The sequence below is a fragment of the Varroa jacobsoni genome, unplaced genomic scaffold (genome assembly GCF_002532875.2).
Source record: "Varroa jacobsoni isolate VJ856 unplaced genomic scaffold, vjacob_1.0 scaffold_1329, whole genome shotgun sequence".
NCBI lineage: Eukaryota > Metazoa > Arthropoda > Arachnida > Mesostigmata > Varroidae > Varroa > Varroa jacobsoni.
Window position 1 is genome coordinate 333,394 of NW_019214231.1, and position 20,207 is coordinate 353,600.

The following is a 20,207-nucleotide window of genomic DNA, read 5'->3' on the forward strand; positions in this document are numbered from 1 at the left end:
TAAATTATCGCTCTTCGCATTATCTAAATTTCTATTTACGCCTTTATGGTATTATTGCAACCATTGCGCCAGATGACTTGATAATTACACCAGAGCATAGCCATTACGGAAGAAAATCGTTAAACAGCATGCGATATGTGATCTTATAAGGATATGACAAAAAATACACATATATAACATTATATATCAGTATATTTATTGATTTTTTCAACGACTAACCGAGTCATATACCATAGCAGTCATTGGTACTTTCATTCGCCGGCTCCGTCTCGCTTTGATATGTATGTATGATTAGAATACGCTAATGAGACCAAAAACGGATTTAGGGAAAAAGTCTGTCAATTATGAATTTAGGTAAAGTCTCGTACATCATGAGGACTTCAGTTCTATCTACCAATCTGTAAACTCCCTATGAAACTAAATAGGAACTTGTTGGTTGGAAGTAACACAACAAATCATACCGTTATAATATAGCAATACCACAATCACGTATTGCTGCCTTTTAGCAGCAGGAACGTACTGATCGCAAAATATAGTCACTACGGCAGTTGTGCCACGTCATCCGAGCTCTATTAGTGATATGATGATTGTAGATCTTATAACAGGCTGTTAAAGCCATACACGCAGTATCATTTTCAGTAAGACACTTATCATCTGCATCTGTATTTGTCTTATATATCAAGTGAGCCATTTTAACGCCATCCTGAAAGACTCGTAGCTTACACTTAAAACAACGGTGACATTAGTCGCTTATCGATCAGTTACTGTCGTCAGCGGAATTGAAATAGCAGCACATGGACACAAGGCCCGGCCCGTCTAGCTCATATCAGCAACCCGAACGTGTTCTTCCCGAACCTTTATTAATTCTCATCGGCACCTTAAGTTTAAGCGGTCTTAAGTTCAATTACAAATTTTAGTACTAGCGGTCATGAGGCCCTGATTGCATAAACGGAGGATCGCTACATGTTGTGCAATGCCCCCGATAAAAATTACCATGCCATTCGACCACAATTACATCCCCAGACGCTGTACCTTTTGTCGTTCTATTGTAATTGGTTAAATTCCTAACGTTTGTGTTTACACATTGCTGCGCTTCAATACATTCCAGTTATTATTTCATATTTTCAACAATGAAACAGTATCATCAAATCTATTCCTAAGAGCGCAAGCGCTTTGTCAAAAAAACAAAATAAGTGTCTGGTTCTATCTGCAATGTCAGAATAACAATCTACTGCCTATATAATGAGAACGTCACCATATGGTAATTGTATATTAGCTTAAATAATAAATCATTAGGCTCCAGACTTGAAAAAGGTTGAAATCAATATTAATTTGGAACGACTCCTGTTAAAATACTATACACCGTAAAACACCATAATAAAATACCATAAATAAAAATAATACCATCATCGTTTCAGCACACTGCTTGCCACGTTTAAGACCTCACAATCAAGAAATTAGCGGTTACAAATTTAGTTTGAATTGTCTATACAAGAATGTTAGTAATGAAGACAAATGGTTGACCATTATCGAGCCTACAAAATTTTGTCATAAAGATACGTAAACAAGTTTACCGTTTACTGCACGACGGAGTACAAGTTTAGTATTTGTTGATAAGTAACAACCGAAATAGTGTCTTAGCGTATACAGCAATTTAGTTTTTCTTGAGTGCGTTACCTCAAACGTGAGCTTGTGTATTAGCGGCCCGTAGACTTATTGATAGTTTGTAGTGCGGTCCTGTGCCTCCTGGAATCTGGGCTGTCTTATGTCAGGAAGCGTAATTTACGCAGCACATTGTTGTTTATTTTCCTAGATTTGTGGGGTAAATTTATTGGACACAGGATATGATAAGAGCGCTTACAAAACAATTTCACCTCGTGGCCGGTAAAACCATTGACCCTTAAGTATCCTGCGTCTAATCTCATGGCTTAGCATGTCTAATTCTTTCGACACTTTCTTCAATAAGGAATTGTTCTCAACAGCCCGTCGAGACAGATATGGCATTACCTGAAAAAAAAACATACATTTTTTGTCCCCTATATAACTAAAGTGACCACGCGCTGCAGAAGAAAATTATATTTACCGTGTTTTTTCGTGATCATTACATATCGTAGAAAGAACGGGGTAACAGCCATAACAGGAAAACAGTCAAGAGTTTTTTCCGTGTCGTAATCGAAAAATAGTTGTATTTTATTAATATAAAATAATAATCCATTTAGGTTTACTTTAGTTTTGAAACGAGTGTCAATACCGCTTTAAATAGTGACAAGTTACTTCGAAAGCGAAACCGCAGACACTTTAGATGTGAGAAGTAACAGATTTAATACAAATGATCCGCAGATTTATTACAACTTGGCTGGCCGCTGTTTATATAAATTTATATATAGCATAGAAGTGTAAAAAGGTTATATACAGACCTCGTCGATTGGCCCGTAGGGCACGTACTTGTAAACTGAATACCCAGCTTGTCCTGAAAGAAAAGTCATATCATTACCAGCCAGCATAACAATATGTCTGTTTTGGTCGACCAACCAGTTACGCGGTGCCTACTTTGTTCCTACACACAAATAACAAATGTCAAACTCAAGCTGAACTACACAAAAAATAGACTGGTCAGTATGCTCTACTTATAAAGCTCATTTGCAGTAACTGCTGGAATGGGCGAAGCCAAATAATATTGTCGCCTGTACTATAGAGAAATTACTGTAACTACCGTTTCACTGCTCAAATAAGCTATTTTTCTAATATGAATAATTTTTAGGCAGATCCATTAATTTGTGGATACGAAAGGGAAGAAGCATAGATTAAACCAGCTCTTACCATTCCTATAGACCCTTATTAATTTGTCAAACTCGTGCAGCACTAATACATCTGATGGTGGGAGCAGACTATATTAAATGCTAAATCTTTACCAAGTGGAAAGCTGACTTGATCGCACATTCCCAGAAGTTGCCCGAAACAAACAAGCCGTTCACCACGTCCGATGCCAAGCTCCTTCATCCGCTGGACGGCGTAGCGAATTGTATTCTCATTGTGCGTCGCGCACATTACAGAGATTTTGCCATTCTTCTTAGACGCCACAATCTCACTTAAAATTAAATCTAGTACCTACAAAACATGCGAAAATAGTTGTTTAAATTGCAAAACGCAGCTTAGCCACGTAAATTTGATAATAACACTAACAGCTGCTAAATGGACATCAACAATCATAATTTACCGAAAAAACACGATAAGCATACTTGCCTCCACAACTCAGTAAGCTTCAAAGCCACAGAGATAATCTAGAGTTAGCACAAAACGTAATACCTTATGATACATTTCGTTAGTGGCTTCATACGACTCGTTGATAGGATCTTCATAGCCGACTGTTACCGCACGAAGTCTTTCCTGTTCCATGTATGCACCTCGAACAATCTTTGCAGAAAAGCAGAAATTTTGTCTTTTTGATAATTCAATATCGCGCTGAACGTACTCAAATGCCTCCTTGAGGTAGCACTGATAAGTATTGAAGACGATGGGTTTTTCTTTGTTGTACTTTCGCATTAGCTCAACTGTAAGCCGTGAGATAGCCGGCTGGAAATAGGTCTGTTCCGCATCAACCATTACACGAACACCGGCTGCCTGAGCATGCTCGGTAATCGTATGTACGCGTCGCATCATGTTCCTATGGCAACGAAATGATACAACTTGCATTCAGACGCAAGACAAAATAAATACTAACACTAATCTACAAAAATACCTACTTCCATGCTAGTAATATATACATAATATATATGTATTGACCGTATTACGCTATTCTATAATGCTAACAAACAGAAGCGGCGTATTTTAGGTAGGTTATGCGCACTTCGTGTGTTGGTGTGGCAACTATAAAAATACGAGCATGTTGCCACACTGATTCAAATCTTATGTTTGCAAAAATTATCATTATATATTTATAATCAAGGAAATAAATGAAAACATAAGCCACAAAGAAAATTAAATTCTAAATAATATTTAAGTTCATGTGAAATAAATTTTTAAAATAATCCTTAAGGACAAACAGCATTAGTAAAATCTGTGACAAAGTAGTATCGTTTTATTTGAGCCCATATATGCGCACAAACCACTTTCGAATTCGTCTGATAGAACTGTCTTTTTCCAGGAAATTCCCCCAAATGCCAAATAGAGCCAAATTAAGAAATTAATAAATTTTACTAGCTTCTGGCATAATTCTCGTTCATACATCTGCGCGTCGTAGGATTACCTGAACATTTCTTCCTCTTCCTTTGTGAGTGCCGAGAAAATGGGTTCCATTTTCCCGGTCTGAAGGTTAGGTACCTTGAAAAGGTCTGAGATCATGCAATTTGTGTCCACCAGACCACTCCACGAGAAGATATTCATCAACCTAGATTGAAATCACAATTCTCCTGGTTAAAATTGACATGTTATTAAAAAATAAACGGAGAAACGACGACTAATTATAATTATAAAGCTCTGTTTTCGAAGTAATTTTAGTATATATACGGATACCTTCTCTCCGTATTATTGATCATAACAGCAAAAATATATAATACAATTTTCAATAACAAATTAAGTATTAAATAGTATATATATTATATGCTTCTAATTTTCGTAGAAAATTGCAATTTTCTAATGGTTTTATATTTTACAATGCAAAAAATGTATCCTCAAGACTAATGATGCACATATCTTAGGATCTGCTACTCGTTGTATAGTGCGACTTAGGTTATTTAGAATGATAAAAAAAAATACTTTGAATATGACTGGATATTTTCTAAATCAACAACAAAAATTAAATGTACTTTCTTTATAGTCTGTGTGCTTATGTATATAGATTACTCTTTGAATAATATCTACTAGACAGGACAGAGTAAATGTCACCACGTTCGAGGTAAACATCGATGGGTAGCTGTGATTTTTGGGACAGTTGAAACACTTCTCCGCAAGCACGCCTCTCTATGAAGGTTGTAAATGAAGTTCTGGCTAAAGCTCTACGTTGAAGACCCAACAAGTCTTCAACGAGAAGATTTTAGCTGTTGTAGTCCACTAACCCCTTTTTATCGTAATCCATTCGGTCAAGCCATTTTCGGTACTCTTCCTGGTCCTTGTCAATTCTTAATTGTTGCTCGATTTGCTGCGGAGAGACTTCCTCAAGAACCATCGTTTTTGCCTTTCCAGTCAGCTTACGGAATAACTTACGAGTATAAACGATAACCTCTGACAGTTGCATCTATAAGCAAGACGGCAAACCATAATAAACAAAACATTTTGCATCTATTGCACAGAACAGTGCTATCACTAGAGGAATTCCCAAATAAGGTAGTTTCCTTTTCAGAGAGATGGGCAAGCTGAACGGTTGCCATAGATATGACGGAATCAGATGCGACAAACCTCTTCTTTAACATTCATAACGTCAGCGGCGCCGGCTGATCTAAGTTTGAAGTGTCAATAGAATAAATCAAGGTTGTGGAGTCTAACCAGAAGTTGAGGTCGTCCAAGCGCCGTAAGCTTAATGGCGGCAAGTCCGGTTCCACCCGTTCCTGCAACTGCGTCGACAGACTTAAGAAAAATTGTCGTATTCTTTTCACATTGTGCTTCATTCAGGTAGAAGTAGGTTCTGGAAATGATACAACACGTAAAATTTGTATTGAAATTATACGTATTTGAGCCAAACAAAAGCAATAGCTCCAATGAAAATGATTTACGATATATCTATATAGTATGCGCTTTCATTCCTTTTCGAACTGAGAAAACCTCACCTGGCAGTGACATGATGGCTTCGTCGATCGGCGAATTTCTGCTGCGGCTGAAACTGGGCTAATTTACCTCCTAAAGGACTGTCCTCGGAATTTGGGGTATCTTGTAGTACAGAAACTGGAGCTCGTAGAGGCGACGAGGAGCCCGACGAGTAGTATCCGGCCGCAGATGTGAGAGACGCCATCTCTAAGTTTGTCGCCTTTTCCTTACTTTGTACATTGACACAGAAAAGAAATTTCGTTATCATCGTTATCCAAATCAACTAGAGTTGATATTCCATTTGAAAATCCAATTGCACTTGCTGTACCTCAGCAACAACCACTTTTTTTTTGGTATAAACGTGAGACGTTAAGCATTTGCGAAGGTTCGAAGCCTGACTTTTCTCTTTCTTCTTGTTTTTGAAATCTTTCGATACCCACATCGATGTGACGATTATACTCCCGGGGTTCTGAGTATTTTGGGAGTGAAATAAGCATTTTTGCGCACCGTATGCGACGTTAATGTCTAGTTCGTTCATCGGAATATATATATGTAGAAAATGTAATCAATACCACGTCTGGAGACGCGTTTACTAGAGGATTGAGTCAGCGCCATGTTTAGGCTTTACTTCATTTAAAAAATTGTTCTTTAAATCCTAAACACTATTATCTGATTTACTAACTGATTTTCTATAAACTTCGTGTCAAATGGTAGCCAAACTTAAAATCTACTACTGAATAACTATACTTTTCAAAGTGACTCTTTTAGATAACATTTGGCAAGATTTGTTACCGTAGAGCTGAGCTCTAGTACGTCGATTTCTCATCGCTCGACAATTTCATTATAGCTAAGGTTTCCACAAGCCAGTACAAATAATCCACATTCGATTTTGGAGTGTAGCCATCACAAACTACATAATTGTAGCACTGCCAAGAGTAAATATATCGAAGAACGATAATAATTATAAGTGGAGCTTTTTTAATATTGACGAGACTGCATTCAAGTCATAACAACAAATATAACAAACTCATTTTTTTCCTAACCTGCTTGTAGATATATATTCTTGTGCTAATATATAACAATAACAATAGTACGATACATACCATGTATATAATGAGTTGGATGTGAGTCCAGAACGGAAATACAACATAATGTGTGAGTACGCCTACGTGTCACTGCATATTACCTCCCTCATGCAAAGCCCACCAAAACAAACTACTACATGCAAGTATTAAGTTGGCTTACAAATTTCCGTGGACTTTCTCAAGAACTTGTCGTCTTTTCCACTTATATATCTATCGTTGTATATAACGTTCTGATATAACGTTCGAAAACGCTTTTTTCTGCCCCATTTTCTCTAGAGTACTTTTATTTGAAAAGAACTCCTTAAGGACGAATGTTCCAGGTTTAACAAACTGTATTTTTGATTCCTTCTGTATTACGCGTTTCATCAAGGCTAGATTGCTACCAAAACAGGCCGGAACATTTTCTTCGTGCATGCTAATGGCGGTAACGTTGTATTATTGAAGTAGCCAGTCGTTGATCGGACATCTATTTGGCCCATTTGTATCGAGTCAGCCATGCTACAGAGGAGAAACGAGCCGACAGACGAAGTACAGTCATCCTGTTTCATAATACACGCGGCAAACATCGTTAAATATGCTCTCGTGGACTTCAGATGGGAGATTTCTTGCACCCTCCATTTCTTCAAACCTAGCGCCAACGAACTTGCACGTTTTCTCTTCATTAGGAAATCACCTTATTTTCTACATGGATTAGTAACTCTCAACGTCATTGGGAAATTATTATATATTAAAAATCTGGCGTCTTCATACATGTTTTAATGTAAAAATAAAGGTAATGAAAAATGATAATTATTATTACGGGATTAAAAAATTCCACCCAATCTCATGGGAATTCGTTATCCAGTCTGATGTTAAACACTCTACGGTGTACAATCATTAAAACAGATACTAAAACGGATATTTCCGATTAATTATTATTCATACACTAATATAGATTAACTTCTAACTTACCTTAGAATGAAGCACGTACCACTGGTTTCTATTTCTAGCAATTTTTTATTTTTTATTCTATGTAAAATATGAACATTGCCACAATAACTATTGACCATTGCACTATAACAGATCGATACGAGGCTCCGTCCACCGAATGTAGAAGCAAAGTTTGAAGAAAAATTGCCTAGATTACGAGTAAGTTGAGGACAATGAACTTGAACAGGAGGTATAAAACGGCCATTCGAATACATATCACGCAATTACGTTATTAACAGACATTCATTACTCCACATAGCAGAATTCTGTATTATCATTAGTTACTAATACGCAAGCGTTAAGAATTCAGTTAAAATATGCAGATGTTAAAGTCATTCACTTTTATTTGCTTCAAGCTTTTTATCTAGATCACATTGCATCTCTTGCATTATAAACACGGTCTTTAGTGATGTTATTTATATAGTTGCCAGTAACAAACGAAAGTTTAGCACTCGCAGAATCTTTTGCAAGCTTAGGACGCTCTATATTCGGTTTGAAATTCGCAGCGTAGGGGGAGCTGCATTGACCCAATTCGGTGGTCGGTCTGTATATGAGCATTAAGGTATGGTTGGATTATCCAGCAAATAGGTAGAATGAAATACGCAAAAAAATGAAAACCAACCTGCGAATTATAATGTCTTCGTTACAAATTTAAGGTATAGGATTGCATTCAAGTTGCACACTTCGCGGCTGCTCTTTCAGCTAAGTAGCTGGCATATACGCATGAGTTCTACTGAAAACCCGAACATGAGTAGTCAGCCTTAATGCAGTGTACTATATTTCTACGCCAATTAAGCATTAATCTAAACACTAGTTCAGCGCACGATTAAACGCCACATCGAAATGGCTAGCTATCTTGCAATATTTGGAAACCCGTGTTATCGTCCAAAATACCACGTAACATCCACACACTCGACAGATTAAGCTGTAGTCGTAAATAATCGTTTACCTCAGGTCTTCCTCTGCACTATAATCGAGAATGCTCTTCACCCCGAAGCTTTTAAGTCGCTCGACCATTGGTTTAATAGCTTCCTCCGACTCCCCTCCTACAAAATGTCCGTAGAAGGTTTTTCGCATCACAATACGGAACAACGATTTTCCAAGGATCTTCTGGCCAAGAACCATTAACTGAAATTTATGTAAATATAGTAAAACTTTTTTAATCGGGTTTTTACGTTCTCACATACAATTTAGGCAAATTCTGACGAGAAAAGCATCTAGCGATGGTGAATAGAGCTTTGATAATTTTTAATACAAACCACTAGATAATATGAACATAGAACAATGAAGTTCGATAGAAGAATCGATTGGCTGTTTCATATTGAACATTCAGATCACTAGCTGACTCAAAATCTTATGCTAACAATGTTTAAGAGCAAGAATTCTTCGTCGTTCCCCTAATTCTCACCATAGATTCTGCTTTGGTCGAACGTGAGCTAGATGTACCAGAAAAGCCATTAAAAGGTTGCTGGTGACTTGTGTATAGGGGGCCTAAGACATTCACATGGACGCTTAGCCGACAAAAAAATTCACGCCCTCACCTCATGAGGACTTGTGCCGGGGTGTTTAGAAAGATATCTGTAGAACCCTCGAACTCGCTAGCTGGGACCGTTTCCTCCCTATTAGTTACTGAAGTGAGGGGGATCCGTTGTCTCTTCAGGAGTTTTGTTGTTTCTTCAGTTCTACAATAAAATGCGTACGCGTACCCCCAACGGGTCTCCCTCGCCTCCAGATCCCCACCACCATGAAGAAATAGTCATCGCCCTTCTAATGCTTACGTGGATTAGTAGTACAGCCAATACTAACTATTAATCACATATATCTGCCGTCGTATTAACCACATGGTACCATATAACTTAACTAAGCCAACAGGTACAGTTAAAAGCCGCTTACTACGACGCACTACGACAGTGGCGAATGAGGCGTTCGAATACATCAGATGGTCCAGTATTTAGCTTGTGTGAGCAAAATAAATGTCTAAACTCTATTCTCTTATTTATTTTACCAAACCATTGCGGGAATATCGCCAGTATGTGTGTGTCAGTACTCTTGACCTGCTAGAGACATGCTAAACTCAGTAGACTACCAAACAATGATTAATCGCTTAATAATAGCAATACACATTTAACGAACGTTTTATTTTAGGAATTAAGTGGTTCGACGGTGTCGTTACTACAGACTATGAACTCGGGTTTTAGGCACGGGAAAAGTGGTTGAGAATTTGAAACGGCGACTCCATTGCAGTTCAAAAGTGGCTTTCGACAGACTCGTAATATCCCTCTACCGTATCGCCGGTAAGCAATGGCCTAAAACTCCATCTTAAAGTACCCAAATCTGCACTACCGAAACGTAAATAGCATTTTACTAAAATACTTAAGTGCTTTAGAAGAGCAGAAGTGTTCCGCGTGCAACAAAATGATTTTATCAGGTTAACGTTTTTCTGGAATATATAGCACGGCTTACGTTGTAACATTTTTTAAGGTCTTTATACGTTATTATTTATGCTAAACAGAGAGAAGCATACGTTTGTGCGCTCTGCTTTGTCCCATTACTCACCGAAAATTTTAATATAACTAATCCAGTTTCTTTTTTAAATAATTTGTAAAGGAATGCAGCAAGTACATCCTCTATGACTTCGATGGGGCATACTAGATAAAACCTATTGAAGTGCCTACCTTTTGAAGTGCATGTTGTCCCAGGTGGGACAAGCGTGGGCCTCTGCAGTGTCAAGCGACGAAGATCACGCTATAAGAGATGAAGATTGAATACTTTTCAGATAATATGCATCTGTAAAAAGAATTATCCCGAAATTTTATAGATCAGTCTAGGTCGGCCTGTGCTATTCTGAGTGTAGCTGGCAGCTGCGCTGTGGCCACCAAACGTCGCCACTCTCATCGTTTCTCCTGGTCCCCTGGACCTATGGTCTCACCCGCGATCACAGAGATCTCTGTGGAAAAATCTCGCCAGCGCTGCGCCATCAACAGTAAATTTGTTAAGTATTTCCACTGCACGATTAGTCTTTTTTTACTGAGAATGTGTAATAATATACGCTGCGTCAATCTTGTCGTATCTATGATATCCACGCGTAGTTAAGCGATACAGACATTTTCTCTTTTATTTTCTTTTAAAACTTTCAGTTATTCTTTCTGTGTAAAAAGGTCTTGGAATCCAATCTTTTATTCTTTCTGTGTAAATAGGTCTTGGAATCCAATCTTCGGTATACCATCAAGGACATGCCCCGCTGGAAAGGCAGCCGACGTTAGTCCTGCCCGACTTATTTGGTATTTCACCAATCGTAGTCCCTGTATGTCATAGTAACCGTTCGTCAACGCTAAAGTACGAACCACCAATGTCCGCACATTGAGGATTACCGTCGTTTTTTAACGGTACGTATTTGAAATAATTTTATGGTGCAAAATAAGTTGGCACGAGCATAAGTCAGCAAATTTAGCATGTTTCAAACAAAACGTTGTCGATGACGTATATTAATATCGAATGGGAGGTCTAAGCACTTGCTGAACGTTAACTTTAAATATGATGTTTGAAATGAAGGTGCTTTATATGAATGTTAGAGTTACAAGCTTTATTATTGATTGCAAAGCTTGTAAACATTTTGCGAGTATACATATATTTCCAGTTGCCGACGAAATCTTTCTATAAGCCGAATATATAAACAAAAATCTCTGATATACCACGAAACGGCATAGATAATCCAACGCAAATCATTAGCGATTGTACATCAAATAAACGAAATTCTAAAAAGAAAGGTTTAGGACACCTTCCTATTGATGATCAAACAAAGAAAATCAATCGCTACGTTTCCTAGTTTTGTCAGATATCTTGCTATTCATTCAAATTTTCCAATCACTACACGCATCATCGATAGTTCGGAATGTTCTCTAACTAATGTACTAGTTTTCTCCAAACTTGCTAATGCATGCCATATATATATATATATATATATATATATATATATATATATATATATTGTTCAAGTTAGATTACTTGATAAAGAATCATATATATATATATATATATATATGAAATAAAGAAATCTAAAAGAAGAAAAGATGTCTCGAATGTACAGTGACTGTGAGTGTGTTCTGTGTACTGCAAGCTATGTGAATTTACGTATCCGAGATGAAAATATTATCGGTTCGAATACAGGTATACGGTTATAATACAGTATTTTTTGCAGTACTATTTAAAGTCTCAGATTTTGTAAGTCAAATGAAAAAACATGCCTTGTCCACTTTTAGTACGTACTCACTTTGAGCCTATGCAACATTTCATATTGTTGGCCACCAATTAATTGGAAATGAGTTCTTGTTGCTCTGAGAAACCCGCAAACAACTAACTTTCGGAGTCAGCTTGGGCACTGTTTCTAGCCAGGTGGATGAGCCGCGGCTTATTGAAAAAGATCACACAAGTTTCATCTTTCTTCGGCCTGTAACATTGATCGGGCTTTTAACCTACTTTTTAAACAAGCAATCCTGTCTTTACCGTCACTAATACAACTGTATTATTTAAAATGTTTTAAAAAACATGCACCTTTAGTACAACTATTTTCCTTCCATCTAAAGATCTGTCTCCCAGTTATTTGTGTCAACAGAAGTGGGATTTTTAGCAAAAACTTGGAATACACATCAAGCGTGCATTTTTTTAGATATCGAGTGCGCTTTATTCATTTAAACAAAACTAACCTTAACAAACCCTTTTTTGACTATCTATACAGATTCTGTAGCCGAATGGGTATAGGGAACACTTCTATATATGAATGAGTGCTACCAGTTATGTAACTATTGTATATACATACGCTTCATATGGGGTTATTTATATTCATGCACCCTTTTCAACGTCTGCTGTCGACGTATGGAAATAAATTTAAACTAGTACATGGCAGTTTCTATGGAGAGCGATACAGCCGATTTGTTCGTCTTAAAAATGACGATAAGATCGCCAGTTTCTTCCAATTCCCGCGCTTTATTGCAAAGGATGTTAAGTGGAACGAACATACAGCATCGGTTTAGTACAACTGATCCATTAGTAGATTTACAGCAAGTTTTTTACGGTCCAGCTTTTCAAAACCAATCGAATAACAACCTGAAAATGAAGACTTACTACTATTAGTTCCGCTTGCAGTGGGTGACTGTACAACATCATTACTTTATAGAATTTCAAGGGTTCTCGACCATTCTCATCTTGATTAACAATAAAAATAACTTTTAATGAAAAATTCGAACATGTGGCAGGTTATATATGATTATCATATGTACCCAATCTAGATCTCTTTGTCCTACTGTTGAGCGTGATCTACTGAAATGCGACTGCAAACTACACTATATATTATTTAACCGCGAGCACAGAGTCACGACTCAAAAAACAAATCTCACGAGATTCGTTTTGTGAGGTTTTGAAATATTTAATCAAAAGCATGCTTAATTCCGCTATCCTAAAGCAGGCATTTCAACACTCGGTATTTAGGGATCATCCCACGACACACAAGGAGCATAATACAGGTAATGTAAACCTCACTCCAGACCTTTTCTCAATTACCTAAAGGAAACCGAAATAGGGCGGCTATTAGAAGTTATTAGCATATAATTAGTTCGTAACTCGTAGGATGTGTGAAACACTACAACAGGTCTTAGAGTTCATCCTCAACAAAAATCGCAACGAAATATGATCAAGACCTGTAGTTTTCCTTCATATAAAGAAATTTACGACCGAGATCTACACGAAAACTTGAAAAGTATTACAACTACATATTACTCAACAGTATGATTTGTTTTTCTAAATTCGATTCCACATGTAGAAGCCATGCTAAAATAAAGACTTAGAACGCGCCTCTGCAGTGCGAGATACTTCAAGGTATGCTTGTACACTCATAACCTGCATAAATAACTGGGCAAATACTGGAAAAATTACTTTTCTAGTATATGATTATGAAGTTAAACACCATGGCTTTGTTTTGCTTAATCAGTCCGCGAAGGCATTAAATACGGGCACCTCGTTTAAAGGGTGTGACTCTTTCATTATATTTAAAAACTCTAGTTGCCGCTAAGCTTAGCTTTTTGAGCCACTAAATCGAAATCTCAATATATTGACGAAAAGAGGGAACAAAACCACGTTTAAAAATGTGTTCTATCACGCTTCTAGTGGTGTATAGGTCGATGTATTGAAGCGGAAATATCTAGTTATGAGATGCAAATCGTCAGCTCTGCGACACAGGTATTCTTAATTAGGTTTTCCACAGAACGACCTCGACTTGCTCTTAACACGTTCCGTTAGCTAGTGTTGGGAAGAAAGGCTTTTTAGGCCAAATTGGTGCCAACTGTATGACACCTGCATGTAATAATCATGACATTGATACGTTATCGCTGGACATAGGCAACAACCTAAAACGTTTCTACACGGCCTCTGTCTGAAGGCAGAACTTGACAACTAAAAAAGAGCACAGTAAATGTTATACAAATCGGGTTTCGGGGACAAGCCAACTGCCACATATCAATATGTGTATATTTCTTAAATATTTTTTGGTTATATTCATTACGGTAAATGCTACCTAGACCTATATAAAAAATAGTGCCGAGAAGCGCTACAAGAAGAAACGTCTCAAACGCGGTTCTATCGTTTTCATTCGAAAAATCTCGACATGAAAGTGCTCCTGTAGATCGATAAATAATAAAAAAGTTCATTAACTACTGTGAATGTGGAGCAAGACCGACACGTGAGCGGCCATGATGTCGCTAAAGTACCAAGCATTAACCACCAAACAGTTGTGAACCATTTGAAGGAAACTAGCCACAAAAAGAGGCGCGATGTTTGAGTGCCATACGAACTGACAAAAAAAATACTCGTATTTCTATCCGCAAGGCTCTGTAAAAACACCGCGAAACCTAGTCATTTCTAAAGCTATTGATTACAAGCTATGAAAAGTAGATCATATACGGAAATATAAAAAAAAAAATGTACTCCACGATGTGTAGCAAAGTCCAAATTGATGACTGGAAAGGAATCATACATTTTTGCTATGGCTAATGCTGCTTGGCAAACGATTTACTCGGACCTTTACTGTAGACAACTAACTGAAGATTACAACAAGCCATTAAAAAGTCGATCGGAACAAACGTATTGCGTCATGACGGCGCCAGACCACACATATCCTTAGTTACCCGACAAACATGGATTACAACGGCGAACATTTAATACAGCATGTTGTTTCTGAAAAAAAAATTCTTTTAATTTTGGCTTAAAAACCGTTTGTACTTTTTTGATCATTCAGTATTATTTGTCTGTCTATGCGTAGGTATTAAAGTTTTGAAAAAAAACCCAAAACGCTCTCGTAGGATCGAGATAGCCGGCGAGTGATTAGGCTAATTTTTGATAGCACCACACCACTGTTTACAGACATTAGGGCAGTTATCAGTACCGTTCGCGTGTATTTAATAGCTAAACCAGCGCGAGCTAAGGCTCCCGGCTGGCGCTCTAATGTGTCTACATGACTAAAGCTATGTCTGTTGGTACTTGACTTATGTAAATTCGGCTGGTTCTTAGTTAAACTTTAATCCTGAGAAAAGTTGCGTGTATATATATAATATGGGATTTTTGGTTCCATATTATATATGTAAGCTAGGGTTATTCGACAACTGTCAAGAATTCGTGAGAAATTTCCACTGAAAACTCGTTTGTTCCTTACTAAACAGAATGGGTTCTCGGTTTGATTTTGGCGATGACAATGCTAACTTTTTACATCCTTGTAAGTCAGCGTTAAGACTGTATTCTTATTAACTGCTTGAAATTCAGGAAATCTGAACACCTTAATTGACTGTGCAAGTGCTATATTTCGCGAATTTTTTCTTATATGGGGGTACGATGCTAACTTGGTCTTTGTACTATGGTTGATAAAGTATGACTCATCTCAACATGTGGTTCATATTTCTCAAATGGATAATTATTTTTTTAGGTAAAAGGTGTAGTTGAAATAGAAACACAGCATTTATGCCACAAGGTATTAAGATTACAAAAACACTCCACCGCGGGACTGAAAATAACTGAAGCAGGGTACACGAAGTCTGGGTTCTCGTGCTGGCATCGTTTATTTTAGTTTCTATTTATAGTCAAACCTAGTTATTGCTTTAAGGTAGGGGGGTACACGGAGTACGCTAACCGATTAATTGGAGCATAATAGCGAGGTTACTGGGACAGGGTTGTTATCAATTAGTAGTATAATAGGATAAAAAGACATGATTAACTGTGACTGAATGCTTGTCGGGGGAATAATAGATTATGCAGTAAGGTCAATCATAACCGAACGCCTATATCAATGTTGGCGTGTCATAGAGCAATACGTTGAGTTGGGCGCAGCATAAGCCACATGAGAAGAGACTGATGAAATAATCACGGTGTGCCAGCCGCGCTGCTGGAACACTCAAATGGACGACTGAAACCTGATAAGTATTGCCTGAACTAAATTTTCTAGGTCTGCTGAACTATTGTCTTTCTTTAGTCGTGCACAACGCGAGTCGAAGTTTCTCTGTCTTAAAGCAGAGTGATAGAATAACTGCAAAAGGGCAAAGCGTTGGGTGGAGCAGGGTAATTGCAACGGGATGGCTGTTAATGTATAAATAGTTCAGATAAAAGTAGATGTAGCATCAGTGAATCACGTAAATTAACGTGAAAAGAGACGCAGGGCGAAGTCCGCGGGCCCACCCAGTGTATTCATCAAAAGAGGAAATGCTTCTTATTTTTTAAAGCTAGAAATCATATGAAGATAGATGTTTTAAGTAAAGCATCATATAAATCGAACTCTAGTAAAATCGTAAATCTTTACTAGGTCTCAAAAGCACAGTACTATTGAGACTTGACACTGACTTTTTTCAATAAATGACTCGCCATATTATCTCCTATTTCTTGTTAATTATTGAGTTCAATAAATCTTATTTTCCAAGTACGTCAAACGCAGGCAATGAGTTGCTCTGGCATACTAAAGATTAGACTGGCAATAGAGTAACGCTTATTAGAACACTGCCTGTAACTAAGATAAATGTTATCCAAAAACAACGGCTATGTGTGAGAGTTGTCCGAAGATGCTTTTTGACCTTTTCTTACTTCACAAGGTGTTAAAACGATTATTTAATCAGCATTAGTAATCAAGCTATTTCGTTAACATATGTAAAGTTTATTTCCTAGCAAAATTGTACGTAGGTCCAACAATCGAAGTGGCCTTTATGCTATCATTTAATTTTTCATTAACACTGATGCTTCTCCCACAAAAATTGGCAAGCATGTCGTTTTATCTTAAACTCTTGTCGTAGTAATTGACTTCGGTTCACGACAGTACCCTTAGCTACATATATTGCATACTCGTGGGGTTTCGCAGCGAGGGATAAATGAATATCGGGAAATGCGCGATAAATTCACATACGATACATGGAATGAGCACAGCTAGTGAAGGCCAAGCTCATTGTGCTGAACTAAAGCAAATTGAGGAAGCCCTGTCATGAAATCATTGATAATAGTAAGTATTTTAAGTGTAGGATGAGAAACAAAACTTAAGTAACCCTCAGGCCTACAATAGGCCAAAAAATACGCGATTTTATATGGTAGAATGACTTTTCGAAGACGCCCAAAACATAATGCAACTTCGTGATATTCCCTTTTAGGTGTTTTACATGCTATTCCTAAAACAAGTTGCATAACCTGTTTGAATACCACAGAATTGTTAATATAACTATGTTTCCTTTAGCAAAACATTCCGTAGAACTTTTTCACACGTGTCATAATGATTGTCAGCTGCCCTGGTGATACGAAAAATTTTAAACATAGGGTGTCAAACCGGATCGTAAGCTTTTTTTATTACTATTCGTATAAATAGGTTGTAGACTGACACAAACTGAAATTTACAATTTTTGATAATTTTCATATGCCAAAATATTATGACACTCCAGTTCGAATGAATTTTTATTGAGCCTATGCTTTTTAACAACCAGGAAAGTCACCCAAGCTACACTGGCGCTGCTTTTTACAGGGTAAAGTTTTTTCAAAATGACCAGCGATCTTAGCAACTCAGCCCAGTAGCTCTACTGCAGCCGAACACAAGATAGTTCACTGAGAAAAGCCAATGATCGAATCTGCTGTTTTAGAAATAAGCTTTTTCGTAATACTACACCCTGTTACCTCGTTTTATTATGCTCTGCTGTAGACATGCTTTACAATTCAGCAAAGCAACCGAGATCTAGTGCCTTTAGTGCCAATTTAGCTGACATATTCGTCCTCTATGACCAGAAAGATGCGTACCCGTGTTACAATAGGTCGCACACACGGCACCGTTAACATAGGGTTTTAGGCGCGCTCAGCAAGACGACGTGTCGGTGTATATTTCATCGGTACTAGCTCCAATCTAAACCTTTTTTTGTCATATCCTCGTATGTTGTGTCATTTTGTAAAACAATTTCTTGTTTAGCCTAAAGATACTTTGCCAATCTAAACACTAATGTAACAACACAAAACCGATACGATTCAGCAACACTTTTTTGGTAACATGTACATTCGTGTACTTGTTTAATTTCCCTGTGTTTTATTATACTACAATTAATAATATAAACAATTAATAATAAACAATTAATAATATAAATTTTAAAATATAAATATAAAGTTACTTCTGATAACCCACGCCTTTCAAATCACGCCTGCTAATAGTTGATATGTATGCATACAGTATATAACATATGGCATGCCATTTGTCAACGAAAACAAATCTGAGAGAGAAAAACGACAAATTGTTTTCTATTTCTGAGTGGATCGTGGCTTAAAAGCCACGATTTGATCCCTGACATTCTTATTACTACTGCTTTATTGACTGCTCAGATTTATATTAGCTTATACGTATGAAAGTATAAGCAATATAAAGTTATTCAAATATAGGAAACCATGCGTTAGACTATGTGGCCTTGGAATTAGGTTAAAGATATGACACGCATGTACGACGCCTGTTCCACTTAGGTTCAAATCATTATTCAGGTTAAAGCATGTATAAAATATAGAAAGCATTACCAATATGGCCTTAAAATTACTGCAAACATCAAACCAACAATAGATATCTGCGTATAAAACAACGTTATAGGTCTATTGATAAAACCATTGCTAACAAATCGTTTGTCCGTCGGCAATAGCACGGTCACTTGGCAGACTAGCGGGGAAGTTACAGACCGCTCACGTGCTGCCTTTCCGCCTATTCTATTACTGGTGATACTGATTTTTGGTTTCCATTCGATGACACACGCGCAATAATGCCCATAGTCACACTAATTTATATATTATAATTGACGTAAATGCCTTGTTTGGATACATAAGCATGTTCTCAAATAAAAACTCACCTGTTCGTTGTGGCGACAAATGAAATCCATCGATGATAGTTTAAGTACCAGGTAGGCTCGTATAAGTTCTCCTGTAGTTTTCGATTTGTAAGCTTCCTGTCCATCTTCAAATTTTAAGTCTACTTCAATCTTCTTATCACCTTGTGTGAGTGTGCGACTACTATATAGGTGGGTACAGTTTGACAGTGAAGTTCCAACAGCTCGCCACAAAGGAGCCGCGCGTAGCATTTTTAAAAAGGTGCAAATACTACACACACGTTGTCACATACGGCAAGCAGTACTTCTCGCACACTACGCAGCACGATCGCTGCGTATGGGAGACAGATAGTACTGCACTAGTCAATCTGCTTCTATGCAGCCAACACTAACTAATACCGCTGTAACACCAACCAACGAATTCACTGAAACATTTCATATTCGTAGGCGTGTTAACGTGCGGAACAACGAAGGTGTGGAAAAATCACGCGCGGTCATAGAGTGGACACTGCTCCGTTTTTTTTTTTACTGCTTCAACATCGACTCTTGTAAACATCGGCTTGTAAGGCTAAGATTTTTTCCAACCTGATCAATATCTATCATAAAGTAAGTAAAAAAATAAATAAATAAAAATAAAAACGGACAGAGAAATTGTCAACTGTATGAAAACTTTTACAGGTCTACCAACACGCTCAACCGCTGGATGCAATAATCGTTCAAGTTAAGAAACATAATTTTTATCTATCGTCATTGGATAAATTTGCAATTTTGTAGTTCGCTATTTACACTGCAGTTCCGTGCGTCCCTGATTCCATTGCGATGGACGTCTTATGAAATGTTGGAATTCTTTTGAGAACTATTACATACTACGGAGCCAAACAATATTCACAAGATATTGTTATGGCTAAGATTTTTTAATTGACTTTAGTTCGGCGAAAATGAAGGTCGTCATGCAGTACCAAGCCTACTAGGAGGCTTAGGGAGAAGGATTCGACTCGAATTATTGGAAGCATATGTTTTCAACTTCATTGAATGACACACATTACCCCAACGATTATAC

At 37.4% G+C, this 20,207-nt stretch overlaps 1 protein-coding gene across 3 annotated transcripts; it reads right to left on the reverse strand.

Moving 5' to 3' along the window:
- Positions 1 to 174: 174 nt before the first annotated feature.
- On the reverse strand, positions 175 to 19,581 carry slgA (proline dehydrogenase slgA). 3 transcript variants are annotated; one of them, XM_022848126.2, is made up of 11 exons: positions 19,172 to 19,310; positions 10,469 to 10,538; positions 8,743 to 8,921; positions 5,763 to 5,969; positions 5,482 to 5,620; positions 5,055 to 5,233; positions 4,247 to 4,387; positions 3,307 to 3,664; positions 2,913 to 3,108; positions 2,418 to 2,470; positions 175 to 2,007 (listed from the first exon to the last, which is right to left on the reverse strand). In XM_022848126.2, exons 3-11 carry the CDS (start codon positions 8,916 to 8,918, stop codon positions 1,858 to 1,860), a joined length of 1,599 nt encoding a protein of 532 aa, XP_022703861.1. In that variant the 5' UTR covers positions 8,919 to 8,921; positions 10,469 to 10,538; positions 19,172 to 19,310; the 3' UTR covers positions 175 to 1,857. The 3 variants fall into 3 exon arrangements, with proteins under 3 accessions (XP_022703861.1, XP_086827985.1, XP_022703860.1); XM_086971859.1 differs by having other exon boundaries at positions 10,469 to 10,580; positions 19,172 to 19,294; XM_022848125.2 differs by lacking the exon at positions 10,469 to 10,538 and having other exon boundaries at positions 19,172 to 19,581.
- Positions 19,582 to 20,207: the final 626 nt, after the last annotated feature.